This window comes from Ooceraea biroi, chromosome 9 (genome assembly GCF_003672135.1).
Source record: "Ooceraea biroi isolate clonal line C1 chromosome 9, Obir_v5.4, whole genome shotgun sequence".
NCBI lineage: Eukaryota > Metazoa > Arthropoda > Insecta > Hymenoptera > Formicidae > Ooceraea > Ooceraea biroi.
The window spans coordinates 6,170,126-6,194,045 of record NC_039514.1 but is presented as its reverse complement, the minus strand read 5'-3'; the positions used below and the strand labels follow the sequence as shown (position 1 = coordinate 6,194,045).

The following is a 23,920-nucleotide window of genomic DNA, read 5'->3' as shown; positions in this document are numbered from 1 at the left end:
CCTAATATAATACAAATGACAGAAACGTTTTGTTACAATATTATTACATCTCTGGCGCTTTTGTTCGCACCCGAGTCCGAATAAACGCGACACGAGCTCGTCGCGAGTCTGCGGATCCGGGATTAACTCCTACACAGGGATGAAATCACCTCTGATTTGCTTCTCGGAGATCTCCGCGGAGTACATGGGCGCCAGCACGCAGAACATGCCGCCGCAGGCGCCGGTCACGATCCTGCTGACCACGAAGAGCGGTACCAGCGAGCCCGCGCAGATTAGCAGGATCCAGCCGCCGATGAAGGCCGGTGCCAGGGCCATCATCGTCCACTTCCGGCCGATCCTGTCCATCAGCAGCGGCACGATGATCGTGCAGAATGCCGCGCCCACCGGGAACACCGATGCGATCACGTCCGCCGCGAACACGTCGAAGTCGTACAGGTCGCTCCTCAGTATTTCAACGCACGGCGCGCTCCAACCGAGGCCGCATCCCAACGAGAATCCACCCATGCAGGCTGCGCGAAAGCAAAGAAAGGTTCGTTGACCGCGAAACACGAGCGTGCCCGCGGGATTTACCGGCGCACCGGCCATTTTTTCGCCGGCAAACGTGGCGAACGACGTAGCGACCGACACACCATTCTTTCAACCAAGTGCAAACGGGCCCTTCCTTTCCCTATGTGCATCCTCTCTCCCCCTCTCTCTTTGTCTGACATTTTTCTTTCGCTCCGAACGTTCATCATGATGACGCTACGGCGTTCGACATTTCCGACGTGTGTTCACCCCCTCGATGTAAAATCGCGATGTAAAACTGCTGGTCTTTGTCGTAATCATTGGTTTCTTTGATTGTCGGGTGGGTGAATTGACGAAGGTTACCCCGGGGAACCTTGCCGGTTCTCGTGACTTATCGACTATCTTACGCAAAAGAAGGGCAACCTGCAGCTGCAGCGGCGTACTGGCGGATTCTCCGGCAAAACGGGCCCACGTGAGGACGCGCACATTGCGTTATTTCAGATTCGGAATTCATTTAGTTGGACGAGCGATTCCTTCTTAAGCGATTGCATTCGGAGGTACGATTGCGCCTTTCTTCGTCGCGATGTTCATTCCTCTTTGATCTTCTAGCTAGGTTCACTCGTAATGACCGTAGATACGCAGTGGATCATTGGAATTTCGCAAGAGCGTTGCAACGGCGAGCATTACCGTGCAAATTGAAATTTCTCATTCGCGTCTATATGAAAAAAATAATAATCATGAGTGACAACAACAAGTCTCATCAACATTGCGACCCAGAAACTCCTCTCCTTTCGCGTTTCTTTTCTGCATTGCGACGTTTACCGCATTTCTCGATCTCTCGATCGCTGCGTTCATTTCCTAACGATCACGCACGGGTGCTCCATTAATCCATCGGTATAGTTACAAGTTGAGCGCGTTGCACAATGGAAAAGCACACGGAGGATTGAGAGATCGGTTGATCGCTGATCGGAGTCGCAATCCGTCCAAGCCGGAAAATCCTATCCGTTCTCTCCATTTTAATTCCCTCGCGCATTCCACGCGTAGTGCAATTCCACTGAAATGCCATTTCACGGCGCACGATCGTGTTGTAAAGTTACAATTTCATAACTTTTTCTCATATTTGAAAAATCCATCCTATATACATATTCCCTCCCGCCAATCTAAGATGTCATTCATCTTAATTAAATTAAAAGATTTAATACTCGTCCAGATTAATGTTAGATGATTATACAGAAAAGATTAATTCCACTAAAAAAAACTTTTTTAAGCATAGACACGAAAATTTCTATTCGATCGACAATTTCTGTCGTTGAATCACTTCCAGAAAATCCAGTAAATCGTCTAAAAAACGCAATGAATCACGTTGGAGGTTAAACTCACGATCGTGCCACAGAGTGCAAGAAAATACTGCAACATTTACATAAGCAGCATAATAACGGATACGCTAATAACGATGACGTGTTTCTTCGAGTTCGCGAGCGTGCTCGATAAACCGTCGAAAGACGAAGGCCAATGACGAAGGTAACGGCGCATTTTCGCGCTCTAATAAATTCGACGACGCAATAGGGATGCTGCAGGGCGGCCGAGGCTCCTACGACACCACCCAGTAATGGGGATAACGTCCCTTTCTCACGCCCGGTTACTCCGGCTAACGACATTCAAATTCCATTAAGGCGCCGCGCGATGTGCGCTTGACAACTCTTGGATTGCGGATCTCGACTCGTCGCTCTGGCGAACGCAGGATCTTCAGGAATTCTCTGTCGGGGGTGCTAAAGCAGTCTACGAAGACAACAAGGCGAAAACAGGCTGTTACTCGCCGCGCAAAGATTAAACGGGGTTCACGTGATCGAGTTCTCAAATTGAGAACCCAATCTCCATTCGATTCTCGAGTCGGACTTGGAGGAACGTATATTAGAATTTCCATGAAATCGGATTGTGAATCGTGTCGTCGTAGTCACTTCAGTAACATGGGCTCTGCTCAACAAGATAATTATATGAAGTCTATGGAGTATCACGATAAAGTCGTGATAATACCTCGAACGCGTAATTTCAGTGCGAATCGCGATTAAAATCCCGGCCACGCACATATCGCTTACTAGTTACTCGATTAACGCATTTACCATCGTGGCGACCGTCGATAGTAGGCTAGTTAAGATACTAATCATCTAATTGATATGTAATTCTTAGTAGAAAATTGCACATGTCGATGGACAAACAAATTAAACGACATAACGAGACGGGAGAAGTTAAGTCGCGTTTAGTCGCGATACGGAACGCGCGAACTGTGCAATGAAATTTTTGCAAAGTTAATCAAAATTCGCGCGACGTTCTTCAGCCTCTCAACGCAAGTGTATAATTATGCAACGTTTTTCTTTTAAATACATAATAATTCAGTCATATGAAGTTTAACTGGAAGTTGGCTCATACATCTCTCGATATTGCTTTTTAATTGCGCAAAAAGGAAGGCATGTCTGTGTTAGTTTGCCAATGATAGCTAATGAAAAAAAGGAGCACGAGTGTGAGCGTCGATCCCACAGAACGAGAAGCTATTTTAATGCGAAACCTGATTTGCATTCAAATCAAGGTTATCGTGTTATTCCTCCGCGGCCTTCAATTACGGCATTCATTTTCATACGTCTTTAATTACATTGTCGCATTAACATGCGCTACATCATCGCTACATTGTTCGTCGCAGCGACTATGTAACAAGTAAACTGAGATTGACGGATAAATAAGTTATATAACGCCGACTTGATTGATTTATAGTTGAAGCGTCTTTTTCACTTTTTTTATCTACTATAAAAAACTGCGAATAAATTAAACATCTTCATAAAACTCAATTGATTCTACTTTTCACGTTCATAGAAACAATATAAGATTTTATTGTTACAGATCCCAAGTCATATTTTTTCATCACGGTCGTTTCAATGATTTCCATTCGCGTCGATTCGTACGAAAATTAGATCGCGGCAACCTCCGAATCAAATAATCCTCAAATAATTCGTTTCTGTCGACAACGATTGGCGAAAAGAATGCCTTGGTGTAACCGACAACGACAGAAGAACGGACGACGTACGTATGTATGAGCCTTGATTGCCCGTACGACAACGAACGCACATCCCATAGCGGAACATATCGACGAAAAAAGCGCGATGTCTCCAAATGGAATCCCCCTAACGCGAAACGATAAGGGCCATCGCAATATGCGCCTGGAGAAAAATTCCCCGTAACGCGCGAGCACATTGTTCCCTCGACGTATGAAGAATTCACCCCGTTACTACCCGCCGCCCCTCGTGAATCTACCTATAATAAGACGATAGACGTCTCCAAAAGCCCGTGCAGCCGCTTTTCTTATGGCTTCCCGTGCGTTCGAGAATGACGGAGGGCGAACACACCGAGAGGGGTATCGCGCTTTCATGCTTCACAAATCGTCGCATGCGTCATCTAGCAACGTATCTAGATAACTTTATCTCAAATGTGAAAAATACGTCGAGCTTGTTTTTCCGAAAATTTCTGTTAATATTTAATGTAATGTAACGCGTCGATAAACGTTTTAAAGCGAAATAAATTTTGTAAAAGAATCGATCGAGTAGTCAGCTGCGCCGATTTTCACGATTGCGAGTCAAGCGGTGATAAACATTTTCGAAGCTGCAATTTTGTTTAATTTCCCGCAGACTTTCGGCGCACGCGACGATTGTCTGTTCCTTCCGGCATCGCGTGTCGCAACCGCTTTCTGCCGACGTTTGCGAAAGAGAGGACGACGTCTCTCGAGCGCGTCTCGCGTTCATCGACGATGAGACGACGGCGTTTGCGCGTCCCCGGGTCCTTTCTCGCCGTGGGAAAAGCTCATTTGCATATAAATATATGTAAAAAGTGCATTTGCATTTAAATGTCCAAGTCGAGACCGCCGATACTCCCGCTCTCTCGCTGGCTGGCGGCGGCTTGGCTCTGTCCTCTCGATCGAAAGTTAACGGCGAATACACCGTGCGGATAATGACACGCAAGGCTTAATAAAGGTCTCGCAAATGAACGACTGTGTACCACTTCCTCGAAACAATTACTTCTCGATCGCGAGCTGTGTCAATATCACGGGGGAAAGAGGACGGATATTGTCTCGTGTCTCGCGCAACTGAAAGGAATGCACGGTACTTTTGCATTTTTCATGTGCTGCGGAGCTAAAAAAATTCTGAATTTTCCTCCAGTCCCGAATGCAAATTCGTGAAAACGAAAGCGGAAAAGTGAAGCATTATTAATTATGAATGATAAAAGCAGTTTTAAAAATTAGGATAAAAATATAAAAAGATTTATGTAACAGGAGAGAAATTAATTTATGTCGTGGATTTATACGTAAGAACAATTATAATTGCATCATGATTGTTGATGACGTAATCATCACGCGATTACGCTATTATATTAAGATCTTACCGGACTACGTATTGCAGATTGAGATTCGACCAAACAATATCTAGCAGGGGACGTTTCGATTGATCGAATCCCAATCTCCATCGCAATCTCGGTCTTTGTCAGCACAATCCGAGATAGGCTTTACACGACCCTATGATCCAGCGTTATCCAATTGAATCCAATTATTGAAACTGAAACGACTAATCCGAGACTCCGTAATTGAAAAAATCCTCATTGATTCGAAGTTTTTCTCTTGAAGAATCTCCGAATGATCACGTAAAAGAGAGCGCGAGATCGATAAAATAATCAAGTTTTGCGGTCCGCATAATCAAACATTCCGGCTTCCGATTGTTACGTAATTGAGCTTCGAGAATAATCGCGCGTACGTGCTAACAAAGTCGCTAAGAAGAAGCGAATGCATTTAATTATCTATCTCTTTCTCTCGCAATCTCTTTCGTTCTCTCTCTCTTCCATCTCTAGCAAGTGTAAGCGGACTTCCAAACAACTTACATAAGCGGCCAACTGGCTTAGCTACCTTGAAGTCGGTCGTTGCCGCTGTCTCCCGCAACAGCATCGACATATGCGTCGAAGGTTTGCCATTCGCGATTGCCAATCATGGTTCGCGACGTCACACGACTACTTTTTCTTTCCTCCTTTTTTCTCTTTCTCTCTCGTATTCTTGCACGCACGCGAATCGAGAGAAATATATGTGGAATTATTTATTGGATTAAATTTAACTCCCGATCTACCGGATGTCGATTATCTTCAGCGAGCGACCTGTTTTTCTCTGCATCGCCGCGTCCCCTCACGCTCTCCTTTCTTTTCTCTGCACATTCAGAAATATAATCTTATTCGTTCTCAAGTGTCACGCGCGATCGGAACACGGCAAGTCTTCGCTTGCGTCTGCAGGAACGAGTCGAAGCCAGCTCTCGTTCGACATACGTCGCGATCTCGATAATAAAGTGCCGATCCGGCATTCCGACAACAGTGTGCTCGATACCGCGATTATTAAATTACGCCCTCTCGTGATTACTTCAGCAGCACTTGAGCGCGAATTGCAATCGAAATTCTCGCGGGTCATTAAGCTCGTGATCTATTTGCTTCGCAAATTGTTTCCTTTGATGTAAATTCACGAGCTACTGAAACGCGAAAATGTCAAGGGCGAAAGAAGCTGAAATTTTTGCACTTGTCACACGTATACTTACATTTTGTTTGCATTATTTATGATTTCCATCTGCATAAGTAAAGAAGGTTTTACTTGTAACAAAAAGGAGAAAGAGATTTTATTGATACAATGTCATCATCGAAAAATAAATTATTCGAGTATAATAAACGTGTATATATAAATATTAATGAAAATTAAAATGTTTTAGATACAGTTTAAAATTTAACAGACAAGTTTAAAATATACACCAAATAAACAATCAACTTGTCCACAAATGTATATTTTTCGGAGCGTGCAAAATATTACCAAAATATTTTTCTACGCACCCAAAACCTACAATACTTAAAAGAGATCCCAAAAAAATTTCCTATAATAGCCTCGGAAAAAATATTTTTTATCAAAATAATGTCTGCGAATCGATCTATTCGAGTCTGCAAAAAACGCCTGACAGGCCGTAACGAAAATCGGGGATTTCAGGAACGCCGAATTGAGAGATAGCATCCAAGTCGCTCTCGCGGATTGTCGGAGAGTGTTCGGGCGTGGCGATCGATCGACCGATCGATCATTCGGGCCGTTCCCCCTTGTTCCCTGCGAGCTCCATTGTACCAGGTAGAACGACCCTTTTTGATGTCCTTTGTAACTATACACCTGTCCCGGTTAGGGATCTGCCCTCCTTTCAAAAGGGAGCCTTGTCACTGGCCCATGCAGCCGTCCGTTTTTCGACGAATAACGTGACCTTTAATTACTATGTGCCGATCACAACATTGGTCCTCCCCTCTTTCTCCCAATCGGTCTTTTTTAGAAAACCTCGTACTAGAAGAGCACGAGGGATTATTTACTGCCTTTTACTCCCATAATCGTTGCATCATGTCACTGCGATGATCCAAACGCATGGACAAGCTTGGTCACACCGTCAATTTAATCGAAAAAATTAATCAAGTTTATAGATAATTTATATAGAAAGATTTTATATAGGAAATATAAGCTATATCGCTATATTTTTTCCCATCATCGCCAACGAACAATAAGATCAATATATTGTTTAAAAACAATGTAACAAACTCATTGAAAATAATTTATTTCTCAATAAAATCCCCTTTTATTCCAATAGAATTTGCTAATAACGTAGAATAAAGAATGTTTTATCTACTATTTCCCGATATTCAATATTCGTTTGCTGAATTTCATAACGCGGGAGATATAACGATTCAACCGCTTTAAAAAATGGAGGGAGCGAACGTCAAGTATTCCGAGGGTGAATCGTGAAAATCGTTAGCTGCGGTTTAACGATCTTTGATACGCGATGGTTAGACGGGGAATCGGAGGAACCCCAGGAGTGACATGGAAAATCATCGACGCGTAATCTGTCAGAGGAGCGCGGAAGCGGGACGAGAGATCTCGTTTCCGGTCGGTCGAATATTTTCTTTCCTTTGTTCCGCGTCTTGAAACGCACGCGGCGAAGGAACCGGAAGCGCAGAGTGCAGGATTTTCGACAGGAACGCCCCGAGGTGAGGAAATGGGGTGCGCAGAGAGGCGAGCGACGGTATGAAAGAAAGGGAAACCAGAGCGGCAAAGGAAGAGGAGAACGATGTCTCGTGAGACAGCTGTCGCGGTGTTTCACACATTTACCTCCCGGGCATTAAAAGAAAATAAGAAAGCAAGGGTGTGCATCGAAATCTTTTCTCGAGATTGCCACCTTTTTTCGGTGATAAATTAACACGTTTTATATAAATCTCAAATTTCCCAGAACCAACAAAATCTAAATTATTTTTGGCGCCTTTCTCTGTATAAAAATCACCTAGATATGGAAAATAAATATTTGAACTCCGCGAATGATTTCCGATACCAAGATGACATACTAAAAAAAAGGGAAAAAAGAAAGATACTCCTACGTTTCTTGGAAACTCCTTGTCCCTTCGTGAAACCTCTAGGCAGTTTCGCGAGAGCTTTAGGATATTTTTACAAACTGGGAAAATTCTCAGGCAAGCGGAATCAACCTCGTTTTCGCGTTATCCGGGACACGCCAGGAGGCATAATGCGTGCACATATACATCGTGCAGAAATCCGTTCCCTCGTTCCGCCAGAAGCCTCGTTCCTCATTTCTGACTCCATCTTCGTTATGTCTCCCCTCGATCTCCCCAGTTCGATCACTTCGCGTCGAGTTTCCGTCCTCGCGTGCCACCGAGGGTACATTAGTGATCCTTCGATCGTCCAGGGACCGCGCTTTCCTCGTGCCTTTCCAATTTCACGAAACGAAGGGACGTTCGACGTTGCTCGACGTACAGCAGAAGCATCTTCTGAGTCCCACCAGGAACTCGTCTCGAATTACTTTTTTAAGAGGGCTGGGAGGAAGGGAGGAGAGAAGGGAAGAGCGACACATTCGAGGGTTCTGGACCGGAGGAAGGCACGAAGACGTCCCCCTTTCCACCAGATTTGCATCTGGTCCTACTTTTTTCGTCGTAAAAATTGCGGAAAAGCGCGTCACCGATTTAGAAACAAAAACCCGCCGATGCCTGGAGCCTCCCGTGCAAGTTAAAATCGCCCATCGGGATTACGACGCGTCGAGGACCATCGTATTATTCTCCTGTCAGGAGCAAGAAGTCCTGCCGGCCTCTCGACATAGTATTAATAATCAGGAATTGCGAATATCGGATTTATTGGATGTCAAATTCACAATGTCTTGAGAATATGTTGTGCAACGTGATAAATGTTGAAGAAAACTTGCTAACCATCGTTTTAGTTAAGTGTCTTCAGACGTGCTTCCTCAAATTAGCAAGTTTGGTTTGCTAATTATTAATGCGACATTGAATGGCGGCGAATAACTCTGCGAATTTCTGATATTAATTTATAGCAATATAAGAGCGAAAATGTTATGAGATGACTTGAAGAACATGTATTTACATGTATTCTTTTGTCGAATATTATTTTCTATGATACTATGTATCATAAAAAAACGCTTACATTTGAATCACTTTATAAAGAGAGCGAATATTATCTCACATAATGTACGTGTCGCTATCATTTTCTTTTTTTCAAAAGGTTTTTTTAGGGATATCTAAAATAAGCAGAGTTGTTTTACCGGAACAATTTTGTTCCCTCGGATGCCAAATCGACGAAATGACGGAAATACGTTTGGAGAACAAAGAGCGTGCTACGGATAAAGCAGTTGGAGAAGAGACGACAACAACCGTCGGGGAAGTTTCGCAGTTCCCAAAGTGAATGGAGAGAAGCGAAGAGTTCTCTTTCAATCGTGTCTCTGATCAGTTTCGAGCCCTTTCTTCGTTACCCCAACGTCCATTGCTTCGCGTTCATCCCCACGCGGAAACGACTCACGAGGAAACTTCGCTATTAATCGGATACTTGTTCGTTCCCCCTTTCCTCTAATGCTCACCCTTTCACCTAACTCTCGTTCGCTCATCTAATTGTGCGAGAGTAAAATTAGTATACAGGTGTAATGTACAAATTGAAGTATAAAAATATTATATATGTTGCTTATGCATTATTCAAAAATGCGTTATATATAATTTATTTAAGTAAATGTATTTCGTTAAATAATTATGCACTTTAAATAAATCTATTCTAGTTGGTATTAAAAAATTATTACCTTTAGTAAAAGTTAAAATAAAGAGACATTAAAAAATGAAAAAAAGAAGTAAGAGAACTCTTGGCCGACCAACAACTTTAATAAAACAATTATATTTTATACAACATTTGCTTACAATATTCCATTGCACATTGTAACCTGCCTCCTATAGGTTGCATATATGCATAAATTTTACGTTAAAAAATTTCAATGGAAAAATCCCGGCCCTCTAAGGGTTAAGAACCACTTTCAATCAGTTATAGAATGCTATCTGTACAGTTGTGCCACTCGGTATTACATATTCGATCGATTCAACAATATCGAACATCGAATTCGAACAGACCCTGAGAAACGCATCTTAGACGACGCGACTTTCGTCTTTTTTCATCCAGGTTTTCGCAGGAACGCGATCTGCTCGGGCAGAGGGATCGTCGATAGCACCCTCCCATGCGTACACCATTTTCATTCGTCCAGGGACAAAGGAGCGTCCCATGAAGGGAGGATTATGACCGATGAAATACCGTATTAAGGGGTCCCGGTACACTCTCGGTGATCCTAGAAACGGGCGCACCTGCCACTCGTCCACGTCCTCGATTCGACGATTCCTCCAGCGGCCGGACACAGAACAGGGATTGTTTCTCCCTTATTCGCGCTCTTATTCTGCTCGTTTCCCCTCCGGCCCCGCGGTGCGCATTGGTCACGAATTTCATCTCTCGGGAGAGTAGACAGGCGTATCCAATAGCCGCTTATTGGATTTAGCGCAAGGAAGTGGTATCTCCCTCCGCGCACATGATGATGACGATACGGGGAGAAGGTGTAGGGGGTGGTTTGTTCGTTAAGGAGATTACCAGAACGCTGACGGGGACGTAACGATCATCGCTCGATGGACGATTAACGTGCACTAGAGTTGTATGTCGAATCAGATGCATAATTTCATTAAGTAATACGAAATGGAAGAAAGAGAGGGGACAATGGGAAGGCGGAGGGAAAGCACGTAACGACACTCAATCGGAATAATTTAGCAGCGCGAGATCAAAGCGAGAGGCCCTCCCATCGCGAGAGAAATCGCGTCGCGATGAATTTAAATTTTTCATCAATATTCAATATTGAAGCGATCTATTAGATGTCTTCTTTTATCTCTCACTGTGCTTCGACACGTCATCTTTGACCGCTGTATCGAAGGATGCCTTCACATGCCTTCGAAACGGCTACTATTTCTTCCCTCGTCGTCACACCAGTGTGCCCTACAATGCGCCCATCCCCAAAAGCGCCGTTATTTGAGGGACCTTTAAAAATGCGGTTACGGGAGTTTATACACCGATTACGTTATAGCTTCAGAGAAAGCACGGGCCGTCTTTGTCCCCTGCGGCACGTGTCCCATTGTCCCCGACGACGAAAGGACCAACGGACCAGCTGCGTCCAAAAATACTGGGGCAGTAAAACAATGCACTCGCAGCAGCCCTGCGATACGTTAACGAGACAAAGAAACAAGCGAGACGAGAGAGAATAATATTGCTTTCTTAACAGGTGATGAAAGAGAAATTATTAGTAAAACTATTTTTTAATTTATTTTTTATTTTTTTAACTTATGTTGCAATATAGTTGGAGGAAACTCACAAACAAAAGCTCGCAATAAATATTTTTGCGAGATTGCAGGTTGAATTCTTTGGTTGGCGTAACAAAAACGATAATTGCGGTAAAAAGTAATTTTTCGACTGATCGATTCTTGTAAAAACAGATTATTATATCGTCGAACGCAAATAACAAAGTACAAACGTGGAAAAATAGAAATATGTATTTAAAAAATGAATATTTATCGACTCATAAACCATCCAAATGCTGCGATCACGTTACTGATCAGGTATACATATAAAATAATACCAACGATATTGTTAAAACAGATGTGTGAGATAAAAAAAGTCATCGTGACTATGTCGAGCTTATTTGGTTGTTGAATGGAAAAATATACTCGTGCAACATTTAGTGTTATGGGAGCGCTGAAATTATAGTGGCCCTCTCGAAATAAAAATTCGACTGCTGAATGGAAAAATAGAATCGCTGCAAGCTGTACATTTAATTATTGTCAGACATTTGAATTCATAATAAATCTCGCGGAACAAAAATTCGTTTGCTAAATGGAAAAATACAATCGTGTAGTCTGCATTTAATGTTGCAACAGAATTTTTAACAGATTTCGCGGAATGAGAATCGTTTATTTAGGCACGTATACACGCATACATGCATAAGAAATTCTTATTTTACGAGAAACGATTAGACAAACTTCAAGTAGAGACTGCGAGTGTATCTCAAGTATACTTCAACTTTGATGATATACTATCTCGCGACAACGCTCGAGAGGGAAAACGCCAGTCTCGTTGGCGATACACGTGATTGCTGTAATTTTTAAATATACAAAAAATTAAATATATAATTACGAACGCGGTGTGTGCATCCGCTTGCCGGCAAGAAACCAGATTAAATAAATAAAAAGAACAGGTTTTTAGCACTCGTTATTGAACAAATAAAGTAATCAGTATGAGATTATAGTGATTCTCAAAAAAAAAGAAAAAAATATGTATCGTAGAATTCAAATACTTTGTTGCGAACAACATAATGTATGAAAATTGGATACACAAATCGATAAAGCTGTTTAAATATGACCATAATTAAAAATAGATATTACCGCGGCTATATTTCATTCACGACTATGAATAAAAATGAGCGTAAATTACAGCGATCTTATTTAAATAACAAATTTAAAAGTGCAAAATTAAGAAAGGTCAATCTGACGATATTTTATCCAGTTTACTTGAATGGAAATATATTCATGGAGAACAGACATGTCTAGAGTAAAAAATATACTCGCAAGCTAAAAATTTCGCCATCATGTAGTCAGTGATTCCCCGGCAAGTCTCGAAATCGGTCACTCGGGTGGCATGCGACCGAGTCAATCCATCCCTCAGCACATTTATGAGCCACCAGCATCACCACTACCACCGTATCGTCGACCATCGCACACATGGGCCCGCCGAGGGTGGCAAATCAGCGCGCGCTGACGTATTTGCTCGCGTTACTCGACGTGACCCGCACACGCTCGAGAAATTGTCTGAAAGCTCACGTCGTACGCTCCTCAAACGAGAAAATCCAGCCCTCCTAGGATCCCTTTGAACCTGTCGATCCCATGCTGTCGAGGGGAGGAGGCGGACGAGCGCCGCGCTGCCTGCCTATTCTCGCACCCTCGTCGTACCTCTCCCGACACGTCGTCGACGATTGCCGGAGCTGCGAAGTCTTCCTCGGTCTCTCTCGCTCTCTCTCTCTCTCTCTCTCTCTCTTTCTCCTTTCACGGCGAAACCCATGAAATCGCGTCACATTCGTACGCAATCAAGCAGTAGTTTCCACCCGGGCGCTACTCCTGGGAGACCGGCTTTGCTCTCCGTTCATCTTTTTCTCGCTCACATACTCTCTCTCTCTCTCTTTCTCTTTCGCTCGCTCGCTCCGTTACCCCCTGGGTCGTCAAATCGAATTCATCGTGGCGCATTAACAGCTGTCGCGGCCGATCGTGGATCGTTACCGTTTCGCTGGTTGTTCCGAAATCTGAACAGCCCGCTAGACGAGCGAGTGTCAGCCAGGGAACAACGACAACACGAGAGAGAAAGAGAGAAGGAGCAGAACGTATGCCCACGATGATCGCGGCGCGACCGTCCCTTTCATCCCGGCAACAATACGGCGAAAATGGCAGAGGCGGAGGGGGGCATCCGATTTACCAAAGGAACGACAAGATAGAAAAACGGTAGTCGATGGCGTGGATAATGGGTCGGATGGTTTGGCGGCCTGTCAAACGCCCGTCAGCGCGCTGACAGTTTCGCGGGGCGAGAAAAGGAGGCAGCGACTTCAATTGAAAATTAATCACCATTGTCGAGCGATCCGAGGGAATACTAAACGATGGGACGCCATGGTCTCCATGGTGCTGGAAGATGGAAGCGCACGTAGAACGACTATGCCACTTGAATAGAAAAGCATGGGCGTGCGTTCGAAACATCATGATCTGTGCTTTTGCTAAAAGCGTCGATCAGCTTTAAATTTCACTCTCTAGCTCTAACAGTTTCATTTAATCTCTCGAGACGCGGCTGCATCTTTTCTCCACCAGCGCACGAAATGTTATTTTTTTCTCACGATCCCGGACGATCTTCCCACTACCTCTCTCCGTCGCCCGTTGTTTCCATTAATGCCACACACGGGAATAATGAAAAACCATCGCTTACTTTAAATGCCACTCGCCGGGCGCGGCGCTCGGCCGATTATTGCGCAATGCGCGCGTACAAGTCGGCCGCGCGCTTGCAGCGGAGGCTCTCTTCGTTTTCTTGGCTCTTGCAAACTTACATAATACCGTATATTTATCCGGCACCAGCGCGAGTTTACTGCACTACCGATCCCGCTCGCCGCCCCGCTGAAAACGCGCCTCTACGGTCTCGGTGCTCAGGGATCTCTCATTAAGGATCCTTGATTAACTAACGACTATCCGGCTCTCCGCGTCTCTACTGAAAACATAATTAATATTAAAACTATCGCAGTCCGAGTCGGAGGCGTTCCAACTTTTATTACGTCGACGTATATCGTATACCGTTTGCCAACACGTGACTGCTTTAATTACACGTCCGATAGCATCGTATCCTCGCGCGGGTTTTATAGTTGCGTTAATAAGCGGTCTTTACACTCGCTCGGGATCAGCTCACGATACACTTGCGAGTTGGAATATTTATGGGAGTGTTCTCACGATGCGTCTTTTTGAAATCATTAAAACCGACTGTTTCGCGGAGTAATTCATTCCGCGACGAACCACTGTACTCTTAATTATATCGTAAAATTATGGAATTCCTTGTATGATCGCGACAACACGTGTCGCACAAAGAGACTTTTTACACGTCGCGGTACGTGGAATGTGGACATGTAAATTACATTAATACATTGTCGAGGAATTGTAATTGTACGGAACTACGCACAATCTTCTCCACGTTTTGCCAGAATTTGAAGAGCGCCACGTCGTGTATATTGAATTGACCAGAAAGTGCAGATTTTTTAAGCAAATGTAGTTTTTAATAAAGCTTCGAGATTGAATTTTACTAAAAAAAAAGTCCGCACGGACTTTTCGGTCAACCCGATATAATTTCCAAGCAATGTACCAAAAAGAATTCAATATTAATCTTTATAAACGTAATCCAAATTTATCTATACAGTTTCTACAAATCTACACAACCGCGAAAGAGTTGCGCACGCGTTTCCGCGGGAACTTGCGTGCGACCGCTCGCGTCCGGCCGAGCTCGCTCGCTGCACGTGTCGCGTGTCACGATGACAATGTGCTAAGTACAACAAAGGAGCGTGCAAGAATAGAACAAGCGTGGCGCCGGCACCGACGGCATCAGTGACCTAGGCCAACGCGGAAAGCAGATCGTCATCTCGCGATTGTCATCATCAGGCCAATGCTCATCGCTCGCCCGGAAGATCCACGCGATTAGTAGATCTCCCTGTCCTCCCTCTCCACCCGCGGATGATGATCGATCTGTCTTGCGGAGACTCGAGGTGTCACGACACTCTTAGGACGAATCAATTACTTCGCACGAGAGACTAGTTATCCAATTCCGACGCGTCAAAGGTCGGGATACACGATTGTTGTTCTCGGCAAATTCAATTTTCTCACCGCGCAGCGAACCTACCTCCTTCTCCTCTCCTCCTCCCTGCCCTCTCGGATTCATTGTGGACGTGGTATCATGGTGAAAATATTCCGTATTGTTTCACTCAGGCGCAGTACCCTCGTGTGCAGAGGAAAAGGGAGTCAATTTTCGCCGGGAAGTCAATTAAAGAGGGTCAACTGAAGTCTAGTCAGCGAGTCTTGTCTGGGCTATTAGATTCTTGGCGAGATCACGTTTCCGGGATTCATGGGAGGCACACGTTGCGTCACAAGTACGCAAACCAGAGTAGATACACTCACTCAATACATAATTTGTATTAACAAAATGAAACGGGACGAAACGCAGCAAAAGAAAACAGAATACAGAAAACAGAAATAAAAATTAGCATAAAATCAGAAAACCTGAAACGAAACAAAATGCAATAAACTAAAGAGAACAAGACAAACTGGAACGCAACGAGAGCAAACAGCATCAGCGCGCGCATACTTGTAGCACACATATTATAAATAAACACACAATTACATCCGCAACAGAGTCGCAGCAGCTCGTTCTGCGGCCGATGTCGAGCAGTTGGAGAGCGCGCCAGTTGGCAAAAGCCCGTCGTTAACGAGACGGATGATCGTGAACGTGTACCGCGTCTGAACTAAATCCCGTCGCGAAGCTGCGGCGCGATCCAGGAGACCCGAGATCGCGTTACATCTCCGTCGTCGCTGGCACCACATTGTAGCGGTGCCGATAATATACGGCGACGTGGAAAAGCACGAGAGCTGCCAGTCGTTGGTCCAGTCGCTGCTGGCCGGCACGCGTGGGCTTCGCAGCGTGAAGCGAATACGTAACGACTGCTCAGCGGAATTACTAACCTACCGCAAAAACGTTGCCCGCATACGTGCTGCTTGGCAACAACTTGGACCGCCGCTTTTTCTTTCCTTTACGAAAAAGATAGCGTTTTGCTGCTCCGCCGATCGCGACACGTACGCGAAACAGGCTGATCGATCGGCTGACTGGCTGGTTGATCTGGTCGGTTGATCGGTTGGTTTCTTCATCGAGTTTCGAATCAAGGTCGCAACCGAAAGCGTCTAATCGGGCCTCGGCCTACGAATTAATCGGACATGCGACAGGATAATTATAGTCGTCGTGGATAATCGAATCGCGATAAAGGCCTCGCGCGCGAGTTTCCTGCAGACTGACCAACCGATTACGCCTGACTCGAGCGTGATGGTAAAACCGCGAGCTTTTAGAACGAGGGTTAATGGAAGTGCGTGATAAGACTTCATTACCAGTAATTTGTTTAAAAATATGTATGTAGATCATATTCGGCTATGGCTGATAGAATCAAGAAAGAGAACGTCTTTTATTTGTAACATTTGTGTCATCAGATTGAATTGAAAGCGCGGTTACGACACGCCTCGAGTCTGCACTCTTTTTCGAACAGTTTCTTCTTCAACGTCGACGTCTAACACTGCAGCGAGAAATTACAAATACCGGATGATCGAAAAAGTTGCACAGCCTCATGTGTCAACCATTTTCACGTACCATGTATTAATCATCGTTAGAAACAAGCAAACAGGGACAGTCGAAGCGTAAACCGGAAACGATTTACGGCCAACTTCCGGCATAAAATCGAGCATTCGGCTGCGCAGACGGGTCATTCCGAGCGCAAACAAACTGATTGATTTTTACAGGCGGCGAGGCACAATTCTCGTGCCATTCGATACTCGAGATGGAAACAAAGTGCCTGTAAACCCCTAACGACGCATCTCGTCCCTCCTTCGCTGTATCGCGAGCTATAGCCAGCTCGCGCGCGCGCCATGGGACGTCTATTCTCGTCGGGTATGCTGATGTGTGTAAGAATAGAGCTGGTAAATAGCTGGCACACAGAGAGAGAGGTGATATTACTCACCTAGCCCAACGTTACGGCACGTTGCTGCGTCGACCCTGACGTAAAAGTAGCAACGTGCACGCGCGCGCAAGTGCGGCGTTCAGCTTAGCGCGGTCGTTGACTGATTATTATGCGTTCGATGCAAGTGCATGTGGATCGAGCCGGCAGCGCCCGGAGAACACGGCCATTTATCGGTCGCTCTTTACCAAGGGTGTATATGTATGTATGTAGGTATGTACAGGGCGTACGTTAAAAGCCGCGTTCGATCAATGGTCGACGCGCCCCGCCGTTCGAGAGAAATTTGTCGTAGCTCCGGAGAGAACGGGAAAAGTGCATTTTGCCCGTCCATAAATCTCGGCGATCTCGAGCGAGCGCGTGCGGAAACTCTACGAGGCACACGCGACATCTTTTTTGATTAATATTAGAAATGTTCAGGAATACGGAATGCGAAGTATAATAAAATATAGAATATAAGAGAGAGAGAATATTAAAATATAAAGATTTTTTTACTACGATTCAATAATAAAAATACATTAAAATAGCACTGTGAGAGCTTCGCAGATTACGCATCAACCTTCTCCCTGCACATGATAAAAAATCAGACGCAATATGACTCAACGATTGCGATTGCGTTGCGCCTCATAACGCGACCATCCGTGCTCCATCCACGCTGCAACGTTACGTCACACGGACGGAGATTAAAAGTGTTACCCGCGTTTCAATGGGAGCGCAGCGCGCCTATTGTCACCGATGACGCATCAACTCCTCGGCGTAATTCACGTTTAATTACACGTGGCGCGATTCCGTTATCGTAAACACCCTTTGTCTGCCGACAATGTCTCGCGCAAAGTTTCACACGATGATCGCACGAATCCGATCACCTTGCGAGCTGAAAGGGAGCAACGGATGCTCAGATCCCGCCGCGCGTGCAGCCTCACGGCGAGCGCTACCTCGGCAACATCTCTGATCGCGGTTCCCGAGGGGTGCGGCGGAGCCGCGAGAGGTCGGGAGGGCGAGAATGGAATAATGCCGAAGGAGGTCGGACTAACAACTCAACCGAGAGCACAGCCGCCGCCGCTGTCGTCGTCGTTCCTTTCCAGACGCGATTCCCAAGGATTTGCTTCGCGCATAATGCACTCTCATGCCCCAGTATGTGCGAGCACGAGATGCAAGGTCGCAGGAATACGCGGGGGTCCGATAATGATACCACTTTTATCGTTCTACCGCGATCGGCCGGCCTCTCGACGTGCAAAGATCGTCGTACGATGAAGAGCCTTGCTCCTTCTTATTGACGTTATATAAATAATGAACAATGCATACGCGCGTGCACTGCGTTCATGGGATTGCTAGTTTCCTTACGAGATCACGCGTTAAACACGTAATTAAATTAATCGGGTGAGAGGATAGAGAGAAAAAAAAGAATGAGATGGACCTGCTATAGTCGCAATTGCAGCGATGACGAATCTAAATGCTCGCCGACTGCTTCAGCACTTATCGTGATGGTCTCTATTATTTCAACCGATCGCCACCTCTCCCTGTTTCTCAACGTAATTCTCCCTATTTTAGCGAATGTTTAGTAGGCATACAATTCTTCTTACGAAAATAACAATTGAATTAATCACGTTTCATGTGGCACTTGACATAACGCAATACTTTCATCAAAACGAACAAAAAAAAATATTTAAATTTAAAGTAATTATCAGAAATTAATAAAACTTTCCAGATTAATTCCAACGCAAATTAATTAAATAATAACACAGAACGCAGAAGAAAATTATAAAGAGACCGATCTACACAGTGTTCGTCGCTGATAGAAGCTCTCGACAAATACTTTAACTTCCCGCAGGAGGATCAGACGTTTTCTCCGAGTTTCCACCGAAACGCGCGGCGACGAGGAGGCTTTTCCGAGCGACGAGCAAGCAAAAGCGGGACTCTAATTCGGGAACGTCGCGAGCGGAACGGCGACGTTCTCTAGGAAGCCCGCACCCTTGCGGTAATTTATACGTGGGACTGGCACCGCTACTCTTGCCCGCTCCTCTTCGTTCTTCGCTTCGTCCACCGGCAGCGGGCATCGTGCCGGGTAATTAATAGGGAGTGAACTCGGTCATTTCCCCGATGCGCGAACTCGCATTCAAGACAGTAATCGCGCACGGATCATATTACACACGCCGTGACATCAAAGCCAGCTATTACGATATTACTTTAATAGAATGATTAATGCCCCGCCGACACGTTTCGCGAGCGCGTAATGTAATTCACCAGTTCGCACCGAGCAAATGCGAATTGCGTCCGAAGCTACCATTCACACGTTCGCGAAATTCTTGTGGTCAACAAGACATTGATTTTGCTTGCGATGTATTAGGCGTACGCAAGTTATTTTTTCTATTTTTTGCTTTAGGTGCATAATATATACAATTCAGTTGTCCAGGTCTTTCACCCAAATGTGGGGTACCCGTTGGAAAGGTCTTGAATAGGAGAATCAAATTTAATAAAAACGGATTTGTGCGAATCCGTTCGAATTTTAGGGTACCTTTTTCGAGAGTTTCCTCTGTGAAAAAAGTTTTTTCGTATCTCAGCTACGTCTCGAAAGTAGCATCCAATTAAAAAGTACTGGAATAATTACGCACTCTAAGGCAAAAAATATTAGATACTTTCGCAGATTGGGCTAACCGCATTTGGCGAATTACACAGTACGCGTTCGTCCTCGCGTAAGTCCCTTAAACCAACGCGTAAGTACCGCTGTCGACTCGTCCGGCGATTTATGGCTCGCAAAGGGCGCGCAGTCCGGTAATTAACGAAATCGTCGAAAACTTTTACCGAGACTACTCTTTTACTTCCCGGGAGAAAAAAAAAGCGGCCGTGTAAATTCGCGTAAAGAGAAAGAGAAAAAGAAAGAAAGAAAGAAACGGTCACGCAGGAGTTTCCGCTCGTTTGCGAATACCCGCAAATTCGCAAGTACATCAAATCTGAAATTACTGAAAGCCGGATATGTCGCGTGCGGCTCGAACCCGACGTCGCAACGCTCGCTGCATTTGTGCGCAAGACACGGCATGCGAAAGTCGAAATAAATTCCAACCGACTACGCGACGAGTTTTAACAGATCCCCATGGTATTTACGTGGGATCTGCTTCGTCCTTTTTACGGGGAGATTTACGTACGAGTCATTATTCTCATCACCGTCGTCGTCGTCGTCGTTAAAGCTGCAATTTTCGCGTCGCGTTTCCGCACGCGAGTCTGCCCGCGAGATATCCGCTTACGGTATTTTCCTTTGCCGTCCACGCAATTTCGTAATGAATTATCGATCGGAAGCCGCGAAGAGGAAAATTCTGGAAATTCAACGCTGCGAGATAAATGAAAACCGTCACGTGATTCTACGCGTGATGTATAAACGTCCCTGCTTTCCTCGCAACGATGTTACTTTTTACGTAATCCGCGTCGATTCCCGAGCTCGCCTTGCGCCGCCACAAGCGAGCTTTCTAGAAAAACGAACACTGAGATCGCGTATCTCGTGACATGGACTCCACAATACGGGCGCGCCGATCAGATCTTTCTTTCCAGAAGCGCTGATAAAGGATAACGGAGGAAGGGGGGGGGGGAACGTGACGGCTGGAAAATATTTCTGGCACGTTTGCTTTCGTCCCGAACAGGTTTGTCGCGCTACGTGCGCGAAACACCGGTATTTCGAACACGAGAGCTGGCGAGACGAGGCCCGACACACGGCGCGAGAGAACCGTACCGCTTCTCGCCGTAATTCTCGTCCGTAAAGGAAGCAAAGCCGTCGGTTAGCCCGTAATTGAATAGCCCCCGGGCTCTAGGCGGCACGTTCCTTCCATCTGTCGTATCGCGATTGTCCCGGGCAATATGCTCGCCACCCACGAAAAGCGACCGTAGCTTATCACGTAAGTAAGAAATATAGGGTACGAAAATCGAGATAAATATCACTCGATACCGGACCACCCCGCACCTGGGAATCGACCGCGTATCTATATTTTTATTGTACAATTATACGCGAGGCGTTCCGCGTGCGGACTCAACTGCGCCGTGTTTCTGGTTCACGATAGATGCTAATTACGAGATGCGTATCTCGTAAGCGGAAATAATGAAGCGGAAGAAGTGTTCTTGAAATGGAAGCGCGACGTATTTACAATGTACGTCGTCTTTAATGTTAATGGGATGTGTAGTGCGTGGTTATACGTGGCGATTACGCACACACGCACTGCATACATTTTAGTATAATTAAAAGTTTAATAAAGTAATTTTATTGGTTTTTGTTTAAATAAATTTGTTTATTTTATATTTTTTCAATTATACTATTGAAAAAAAATAGAAAAAGGAAAAAGGTAAATAACATCTATAGTAAAGTGAGACAGAAAAGATTGAACACTGCAATATCGTCGTGACTATTTATATCCACCCATAGAACTGAAAATGTAAATTGAAACATGTTTCAACTTTCGATATAATATTTGTATTTTATTTTCATATCGTTAAAATAAAGTTAAAATAATATTTATATAAACCTTACGAAGATAAAACTGTCCATTCCCCCCCCCTCTCTCTCTCCTTTCTCCGTCTGTCTCTACACATGTTACCGTTTCCACTTTCGAAATAATTTGTAAAGGTTATATTAAACGAAAGATAAACTTTCCATAAAAATTATTTAATTGGCGATTTTCTATGTAAAATAACGATGTCTTGCGCGAAACTTATCCAGAAACATTCAAGCGTGCCTGGCGGACTCAGAAAATTAATTTCACGATAGTGAACGTGCTCAGCCGTGATTCATATCGCGCCTGACTGATCTGCGACAATGTTTCCGGGCACGCGACTCTAAAATACACACCGCCGATATACGCTAGGTGCGTGAAAGTGTCTCGTGTCAAATGTCAGTAATGATCGCAACGGGCTGACGGGCTCTCTTGCTTTGAAACGTGACGCACCGAGAAATCGTCAAATCTTGGACGTATCTACGAAACTGCCGGCGCCAATGCAAATTTCTGCAGTCAACGCAAGCTTGAGGGTAAGTAGTTTGCATTTAAAGTGAGGTTTAACGAGAATGCACTGTAAACAAATTCCGGTTTACGTTTGAGCTGTCTTCGTTTGTCTGCCTTGATTCTTTAGAACCAGAAGAGAATATTTAAATATATACTATATTTTATATTTTATGATTATTGTATTATTATATATTAAAAATTAATGTTTATCGAAAAACATAAATATACCTATAACAATATAACAATCCCTATAACGCTTCAAATGAAATCGTCATTCTCGAATCGTTACTAGCGACAAGAAGTTACAGCGGAATCCACTCAACTCAAAAATAACGAATAAAGTGTCACGACTCATTCAACACCTAGCTCTCGAATCGGAAGACTCGTCCTTCCTACCGAATAAACGAAACTCTGATAACAATCCCGGCATTCATCGAACCCTCCGAACATCGAAGGAAGGCAGACGACTATCAAACAAGAGAGACTAATACCAAGTACAAACGTTACAAACGATCGACCATTAATCCAAAATAATCTAATCCACGAAGGCTTTCCTCTCTTCGCCCTTTTTCTCTCACATAATTTGATTCAGTAATTTCAACCCCTTGCGTGTCTCCGCGTGAACGATTACCACCTGTCGTGAAAAGGGATGAGGTCACGAGCGAGTCGCTTTTTCGGCGTGCTCGTTTATGCGTCCCGGTGCCACACTCAGGGTGGTAAACGCCTACTACCCCTCGACGACTACCGCGATCTTTTCCTCTCTATATGAGCTCTTTTGAGCCGGCCGCTCCTCCTCCTCGTCCTCGTGCCTCAACGTAAAAGTGACAAAACGCCGCGATTACCGGAAGGTTATCCCGCGGGGCGCACCGTGGATAGCTGATGACACGAACGGGACCTTTTTGGAATTAACTACTGCAGTGAGGGTCGTTTTTCAAGCTGACCGTGGAGCCCCGGTGCTCTTTAATATCCGCCTTTTTCATCAGCGGTCGCGTCCGAACTCGAGGAGTTTCGTACGATTTCGTTTATCCCGCAGGAATACCCATACCCTTTTAACTCTCGAGCGAAAAAACGCACATGGATAATGAGCTTTATTTTGCCATTCGACTTTGAGTTCGCTGTAATGCGATTTGAGCCTTCATTACTATTATATAATAATTTTTTACGAGACGAAACGATTATGCTCGTAACAAGAATGAATAACGTTTGAATAATGAATAGTAAAATAGAAAAGAGATAAAATGACGAGTAACAATAAATAAATTTTACAATAAACATTTTCAAACATGCAAGAAAAATGTCAATTCAAACCTTTCTTATACAGCACAACAAGCGTGCCTATATAAGGGCTGAATTCACCTAACGAGGACCGACCGAATCGAGTATTTCCCGCCGAGTATGATCGACGCGCTCCCCCTTGAAAGATCTGCGATCACGTTCGGGAGGATCGAGGCGATCTAGCTGATAACGATAACTCATATCCGGGATTACTCCGCGCAATTACTTAACGCCTTAAAACCTGGGGTATCGACGACGTCGGCGTCCTCGCAGTTTGCATATAAAGCAGGCAACGGACGCGCGCTCCTCTTCTACCTCGCAGCGGCGTTCCTTCGGCGAGATCGTCGGGCGATCTGCGTGTTACGTGCCGCGGCATTCTCCTTCCGACTTACACGGCCTGAGAACTCGATTAAAGGCGACTTAAAGTCC

At 44.7% G+C, this 23,920-nt stretch overlaps 2 protein-coding genes across 4 annotated transcripts in view; both read right to left on the bottom strand.

The window, feature by feature from the left end:
* Window positions 1–23,920, bottom strand: part of LOC105279610 (headcase protein) — a 142,534-nt gene that overhangs the window by 67,905 nt on the left and 50,709 nt on the right. The gene's annotated exons all lie outside the window — the stretch shown is intronic.
* The window catches only part of LOC109610982 (facilitated trehalose transporter Tret1-2 homolog), a 37,351-nt gene extending 13,431 nt beyond the window's left edge, over window positions 1–23,920 (bottom strand). The window contains exon 1 of the mRNA XM_026972745.1: window positions 150–23,920. Within this exon, the coding sequence (XP_026828546.1) occupies window positions 150–585 (436 nt within the window). The 5' untranslated portion in view covers window positions 586–23,920. The remainder of the gene's footprint in view (window positions 1–149) is intronic.